The sequence below is a fragment of the Eurytemora carolleeae genome, unplaced genomic scaffold, assembly GCF_000591075.1.
Source record: "Eurytemora carolleeae unplaced genomic scaffold, Eaff_2.0 scaffold238, whole genome shotgun sequence".
NCBI lineage: Eukaryota > Metazoa > Arthropoda > Copepoda > Calanoida > Temoridae > Eurytemora > Eurytemora carolleeae.
In genome coordinates, this window is record NW_019396256.1 from 40206 (window position 1) to 48600 (window position 8395).

General features: G+C 33.8%; 1 protein-coding gene across 1 annotated transcript; it reads left to right on the top strand.

The window, feature by feature from the left end:
• Window positions 1-5419: 5419 nt before the first annotated feature.
• Window positions 5420-6107, top strand: LOC111699493 (LIM/homeobox protein Lhx5; the record flags this gene model as incomplete). The annotated part of the gene is given in 1 exon segment (XM_023470181.1): window positions 5420-6107. A coding segment is annotated over 1 exon segment (614 nt), but the record flags the coding sequence as incomplete, so codon positions are not given.
• Between the last annotated feature and the right edge of the window lie 2288 nt (window positions 6108-8395).

An 8395-nucleotide genomic window follows, 5' to 3' on the forward strand; every position in this document is an offset into this window, starting at 1 on the left:
TTCAAAATGTCATCCATTCATTACCATCGTTCTAACCTGGTTTTTGACCCCACTTAACATATTTAGTTAATCTTGGTCTATTTGGGTAATGGGGTTCCACTGCAGACAACTCCATGAGAATTGAATTAATGACGACAAAAGAAAAGAAAGAGGTGAAAAAAGATTTTTTTTTAAAGAGGAGAAATAAGCTAAAGAAAAAGGTGAGAAAGAGAAGAAATATAGAGTAGAGGAAAGAAGGGAAGAAGGAAAGGAGTATATGAGCAGAAAGAGGAAAAAGAATAAAAAAGAAATTCGAAAAAAAAGACAAGAAATTAAAGAAAGCGGAGAAAGAACTAAAATAAAGGGAAAGAAGAAAAAAAAGATGAAGAAAAAAGGAGAAAATTATAGAAAGGAGAAAGGAAAAGAGAAATACACCGTTCAAAAATGTGAATTTTGAAATGTTTTATCCCCGTTAATACTATAAAAAATATTTTTGTCGGAACCACAACATTTTTCTCATCTCGTAAATGAAATTGTTTCAATCATTATGAAAAACAAATTGATATTATTATTGATATTTGATTATGAATTGCACATGCTGTATGTCTAATATTAATTATTAAACCTCTACCTATACTTGAACTATAGACCTATATATCTCCTAGATTAATTAAATATAATGAATGTTACTACTAGATTCAGTATAATCTACAGAACATGCACAAATTTTAATTTAATTTATCTAAAGGGCACCTTCTCTTTACCCTTCTCTTTACCATTCTCTTTACCCTTCTCTTTACCCTTCTCTTTACCTTTCTCTTTACCATTCTCTTTACCATTCTCTTTACCCATCTCTTTACCCTTCTCTTTACCATTCTCTTTACCCTTCTCTTTTCCATTCTCTTTACCATTCTCTTTACTATTGTTTTTACCCTTCGTTTTCTTTCTTTTACTTTACCTTTCCCCTTCCTTCTCTTTCTTTAATCCTTTTTCTATCATTTTTCTTGTTCTTTTTCCTCCATCTCAGTTTTCGCTTTCTCTTTGTCCTTTTTTCCGACTCTCTCTTTTTCTTTTCCCACTTTTCTCCACTTTAATCATTCTTCTAATTTTAATCCTCTTTTTCCTGCTTGTCCTTGACCCTTTATTTCTCCCTTTTCTTCCTTTATATTTATCTCCCAGTTCAGACCCCCCAAACCTCTTCAGTGTTAAAGGCTGGAGGGTTTTCAAGTAATTTTCTCCTGCATCAGAAATAAATTAGCGGCGAACCTAATGTTTTGTTCGGAGGTTAACTACACCAGAACAAATGTTTCATTTACAAAACGAATTCATGTTACTTCCGGCAATAGCATTGCATTTAAATTTAGTTAAAGAGAAGAGGTAGGGTTTTGAAATGTTTACTAAAAAAAATATTTAAGTCTGTCGGCACTGTTTAGTGGACCTGGTTTATCTTATTTCAAAATCACTAGCTAGCTACATCAGGGCTGCATAAAATCTGCATGTTCTGCAAAAAATGTTGTATCATGTTTATTTTATATAAAGCTTGTCTCATTGTTCTATTATTAGCTTTCATACTTCAAACTTTAGATTCATGATCTCACAGAAATCATAGAAATATAAAACGGTCTATAACGACATCAGGATGCAAAGATTTAAGGATTTGAGAATTATAGAATGAGGCATGTAATAGTTCATTTTCTGTAAGCAGGGAGTTAATTGAAACTGTTTCATCAAGCCATTTAAAGGGACTGTAAGCACAATTTTGAGTGACCATTCATGCAAAGATGCCAATGCCTGATTCACAACGGTACCCTTAAAAGCTTTGTCTGATCAAGTTTAAATTAGAAATTGTGAACCTAGAAAAACGATATCATCTTCCACATTATTGATCAGATAATGGTTTCAAGAGTATCGTTATGAATCGGACATTGCCATCTTAGCATGGAGGGTTACTTGAAATTACACTTTCACGTTCAGTCCCTTTAAGGCCCAGTGATATAGATTAACATTGAAGAATGCAATTACTTGTTTAAATCTACCAATACACAAGTAGACAGCATACAATATATTTAATTTCAATATTTCAAACCAAACCTGCTGACAGGAAGCATAATTGCTTTTCAACCAGGGGTTTACAATGTATACAGTTTCCTTAAAGGGACTATTATTGTAATTTCAAATGAATCTCTAATAAAAGAGTTGAACGCCCGATTTACCAGTGCACCTTTATCTGAGCCACAATGAGGCAATGTCGTCATTGTTCTTTCTAAAGTGTTAAATTCTGTCATTTTTCCTTTTCCTTAAAGCTGCATAAATCCCTAAGTCATCTTTTTATAATTAATAATTGATCATTTTTCAGAGAGATGGTTAAAAGAGTACTGGAATCATGAAGGTTTAAAGAGTACTTGAATCAGAAGGTTTAAAGAGTACTTGAACCAAAAGATTTAACGAGTACTTGAATCAGAAGGTTTAGAGAGTACTTGAATCAGAAGGTTTAAAGAGTACTTGAATCAGAAGATTTAACGAGTACTTGAATCAGAAGGTTTAAAGAGTACTTGAATCAGAAGGTTTAAAGAGTACTTGAATCAGAAGGTTTAAAGAGTACTTGAATCCGAAGGTTTAAAGAGTACTTGCATCAGAAATGCCTCTCTTTAAATGTAGGGTAACATGAAATAATGTTTACAGTCTCTTTAATACTGTTTAAATTATTTAATTAAAGAACCACTTTTTGTTATATTTCCTGCACGATGTAGACGGTTAGTCTGTTAGTCTTATAATCATTAGTCATCTACATTTACAGGGTGAATCAGAAATATAATTTTTTTCTTTTCTATAATTAATCATGCTAAAAGGTAATTGCTTGTTGTTCAAAGGAGTAATTCAATAAATCGCGTTCTTGTTCACCCTGTAGACGCTAAAAGTGATACACCCTCGAACTTTCATAATTCCTTAATCACCCTGTAGATGCCAATTGTTCATCTGCAAATAAGAGAATGCAACAGCGGCAATTTGGGATGACCGCGGCGGTTGCCCTCGGCGATATTAAGTATTAGGTCGGTATTCTAAACTGATTAGCGTATTTACAATCAATGGTCAGATGAGAGGGAGGGGTTCATGCACATACTTAACTCAAGCCGAGGAATTTATGCATTCATGAACTAGATTCCTCAATTGATAAAACAAACCGATCCAGTTTTCAGATTTTCTTTAAATTCTTGTTTGTGTAATTTAATTGAGAACAAAAAGGATATGTCTCACGGTAAGCCGTAGTACATTTGAATTTCCGAGCCGGGTCAACATTTCCGGTCTCATTTTGTACTGTATCGCCCGGACATTGGGTTAATAAAGCTGACACTCAATAGGATTAGCCGGTGCAACAAGGTTGACGCGGTCAGACTTTAGGTTGAATTTACTTTTATTAAACGATCAGAGGTGCGTTGTCTATAATCTCAAACACATTTTGAGAAATAAACTAATGAAGAGCCGATCAAAAATAACACGGAAATTCAGTTTGTACATGGTTACCCGTGAGTGAGACCTTTATAAAGACATAAAACTTTCTAAAAATATCTATTTGAAGGCTAATTTTATATTCTGTTTTCAATAAAGCTTTTTATCGGTATGTGGAATTATTTGGCAAAGAAAGCAGTGCAGGCTAACAAGGAGGCGAAGGTCAAATTTTGTTACGACTTTGTGACTCCGTTGCTCCTCTAGATCTGATTTTATGCTCAAGTATAAGAAAAGCTAATCTATTCGAGTAATTATTATAAATTCAAAACATTTGTACTTCCCAAAAGCTAATTTGCGATAAGAGGAGTTATGATAAAAAAACATTTTAGATTTCAATATTACGTGCATTTTACTTTAGTTTGACGTGAAAGAAAAGACATCTGCACAAAACGAGAAGAAAAAAAAACATATTTAAGGTTCGTGTACAGTCATATCACAAGTGTCAACAATTGTGCAGGTAACCCGGTACAGTGTACATTAGATAGGCTTTATTAAATAGTTGAATCGTATTCCAGACAATCCCAAACAAAACTTTTTTGTTAGCCATCTTTTTTTGAGAGCAAGAGTGTTTTGGATTGACATAAACCGATCTTTTGATTTTTAAATCCTAATTTAAGCTTAAATTGTCTGCTTTCTTTAATTATGAAATCAACGTAATTAGGTAGAAAATTTTAAAGGACATTTTTTTAAATAAAAAAACAGCAGAAGCAATGCTTAACTCGACAAAATAAACTGCTTTGATATTTACTGCAAACCAAGATGTGCAGACTAGGGCCCTGCACTGTGTAAGGCTATCATTACTTGGTTAACAGTAAGATTCCTGCATAATTGTTAAACTTAACAACCATTAACTTGTCCTCAAATGGTTGAGAATTTACAATAAATTCACCCGCCTGCATTCCTCAAAACACTCAAGCCCTGCTTTTAAGGTTTAGATAAATGAACCAAATCAATCAGAGGAAATCAACTGAATTTGCAAAATTATGGGGACGTAAAAATTTGCTAGAAATAGTTTTCTAATCATAAAAAGCATTAAGAATAACTTTTATGTTGCCTGTATCAAAGGCTAGATCCAAAAATTACAATTGTAATAAATATTTATAACACTATTATCATGGTTCTCAGTGCCATGCTTTAAAGGTTTTGGACAGAATTTTTTTTAACAAGAAGAGACACGTTTTTTTAAGATTATATTTTGTCCCAAATTTTAGTGAAGGCCAAAAACTTTATAACACGTTGTGATATGTTAATAGTCTTATTGGTATTGTAATGAAATATTTGTTTAAACACTGTCTTGATGCACAGATTTTTTCAATAAATATACAAGATTTTTTCAAAGCATAAACAAAAAAGAGGCAATTTCAATTATTTTTTTTAATTAAAAAAAAATTATCCTTTAAATATCTGGGAACCAAAAAAACTTTATAGCACAACTAGTGCCATGATACAGCTAATGTAACATTATTACACATTACATTATTACATACAAAGCACTGCATACAATAAAAAGTGAGCATCATGATAAAGAGCACCTAATGCCAATAAAACTTTAAAACTATCGAAAAGGGGGTTGTATTTCCATTCACAAAAAAATATAAAACACGTGCTTGAAAAAAGAGACAAAGACAGAAATTCTTTTTTTGTAATTTTTATATGGGCCAGTTATAGTATTTGTTAAAAATAAAACTATAGTCTGATATTTTTTAAGGAAAGCATTCGATTGACAGTTTATTAAAAATTATATTAAGATATTTCTTGACAGAAACTTCTTGTAAAATAAACAATATTTAGCAATACATATTTTAATTATCATCATTGTTATTATTGAGCAGTGCGAAGTCGATTAAGTTTAATTTCTTTAGATTGATATTTTTCAAGATTTTATTGTTTTCTCTTGATCAAGTTTATTCGGATTTAAAGGAAAAAACCTGTCCTGGGGTGAAAGGTTTGCGGCCTCTTCAGAGTAGAATTGAAGGACAGTTTTACTTCAGACCTCACAGAGACAACATGAACTGTGCTCTGTGTAAAGATATTATCCTAGATCAGAACCTGATAAAGGTCGGAGTTCTTTTTCTTCATCCATCCTGTCTCCGATGCTCCGTATGCGAGATAGAGCTGACTGAGAAGTGCTATGCCCACGACAGCACATTCTATTGCTTGGAGCACTACAGAAACAAAGCTAACTGCTCTGGGTGTAAGTTGGAGCTGAGAGAAGAAGAATCCGGGATCCATATTGGAAATGGGAAAATCTTTCATCCCAGCTGCTTCTCCTGCTCGTGTTGCGGAGTAGTCCTGGAGAAAGGAATGATGTTTGGTTTCTCTTTTGACTCCAGACTAGTTTGTGAGGAGCATATTTGGAACCCAGAGAACTGTGAACCTAAACCTGGGAAATTAGCAAAGTCGGAACAGGAGATTTTTGTAAATAACAGAGCGGACGAGGAGAAAGATGAAACCCTTCAGACCTTAGACCTGGAGCAGGACGAAGATCTATCAGAGGATGAGAAAAGGGAATGCAAGGACGGAAAGAGAAGAGGACCTAGAACGAATATATCCTCTAAACAGCTTGAGGTATTGAAGAATGTATTTAATGCATCTCCTAAACCAACCAGGATGATGAGAGATAACCATGAGAGTTATCCAGGTCTGGTTCCAGAACAAGAGAAGTAAGGAGAAGAGGATGCATCAGCTCCGGTTCAGTTCTCACACTGGATCTTCTCTAAACCAGATTTATCCTTCTCCGGAGCATTATCTTCTCTCTCCGTCCTACCATTCATCTCCATCCTTTCTTCAATCCCAGGCCTACCTTCCTCCCACCCCCCTGTTCTTCCCTTCCCCTCCACATCAAGAAGGGGATGAAGCTATGTCTCCTTCATACTCCTTCCCTCCTCACATCTCCTTCCCCTCCCCAACCTACTAATTATTATCAAACATCAATCCTTAAATCTGTGATATTTATGTGTATACTAGATATTTATAATAAATGTAATTCAAACCAAATCTTTTAACTAATTTTGTTATTATTGAACTTGAATAGGAACATAAGAAAAACGAAGTCCTTAGATAGAAAGCATAGTAAGGATAGAAAAGATAGAAAGGAAAGAAATGGGATTCAGGATAGAAAGGTTAAAAAAAATAAGGGGTGTCAATTTATTTTTATATCTTTCAGTAAGCTGTTATTATCCAAGGAACATTATAATTATGTAAAGGGGGGGGGGAGGAGGTGAGGTGAGGGGTGATAAACACGGTCATCTACTTGTTTGTTGTTAAACATTATTGTTTTTATATTCTAATGGAAATGAGTTATTTACAATTATTGAACATACAGAGCTAAGAAACAACCGACAAGGGGAAAAAATTAAGCTTGATGAACAAAAAAGATGATCATTAATTTCAAAGTTACAGAAAAGCACAGATTTTATTTGTTTTAACTTTTACATTCACGTTATCTTAAGAAGTACAATTAGAAAGCACGTTTCTTAAACATTTGTTCTTACACTTCATTTCATTTAGTTTTGCGGAAGTCGTCAATTTGACAGATAGTTCGGCGTGAGGGCTGCTATTAATATTCTTACACCTTTAATCAGTCAAACGTGAACCATTACTATCTTCCTAACTATCTATCCTGTGAATAGAGGAGTGTTAAAGTGTAAGAATTTACCTATATTCTATACTTAGATGTACACTACACTACATATTAGCAATATTTAACGATTCTAACCATGAAACTATAAATATAACACGACCCCCTCCCCCTTATGAAATATCTACATGCAGGATCGTTTTCTTAGACAAAAACTTTTATTAAAAGGCGTAATTTCAAAAGGACCAATTATTAATCACCCATTAAACATTTTCTGATCAATAATAAATAAGATGTTCTAGCTTTTGGATTTAAAAAATTAATCGTGTTTTTTTCTGTAAAATTGACTTGCGGATTTTGAAAAGTTGGAACTATGGAAGGACATTATCATCATGGAATTAAACACATTTTAAGACAGAAGCACGACAATATCTTCCTCATTTATACTCAGATAAAGGGTTCCTTTGTGCCGTTGTAACTTTTAAGATTCCAAATTGTTTAAAAGAATCCAGAATGATGAAGAAGTATAAGTTCTTAATCTCTGTATAGTGTATCTGTCTAGAGTTCTAAATCTCTGTATAGTGTATCTGTCTAGAGTTCTTAATCTCTTTATAGTGTATCTGTCTAGAGTTCTTAATCTCTTTATAGTGTATCTGTCTAGAGTTCTAAATCTCTTTATAGTGTATCTGTCTAGAGTTCTTAATCTCTGTATAGTGTATCTGTCTAGAGTTCTTAATCTCTTTATAGTGTATCTGTCTAGAGTTTGTTTGCAAGAATCCTGATTCTCTGACGTTTATTTCTAGCTGTCAAGAATTCTGGTTCACACTGTATTGTATATGTTTCAGTTTGTTTGTAAGAACTCTGATTCTCCTTGTACATGTTCAAAGACAACAAAGTTAGTTGTTAAGAATTCAGATTCTCCCTGTATATGTTCAAGTATAACCACTGTGAATTCAGATTCCCCCTGTATATGTTCAAGTGTAACCACTCCCCCTGTATATGTTCAAGTATAACCACCAGGAATTCTGATTCCCCCCTTGTATATGTTCAAGTATAACCACCAAGAATACTGATTCCCCCCTGTATATGTTCAAGTATAACCACCAAGAATTCTGATTCCCCCTGTATATGTTCAAGTATAACCACCAAGAATTCTGATTCCCCCTGTAAAAAGGCTGGTTTGCCTGAATTGCAAAATTCTCTTTGAATCTGAGTACACAGGGAGCTTGGTGTCCAAGCGCCCTCAGGGTTGAAGGCGCGCGCTGTGCACTTGACATGTAAAGGATAAAATGGACGTTCAAGTAAAGCATTTAAGGAGGAGGGGGGGGG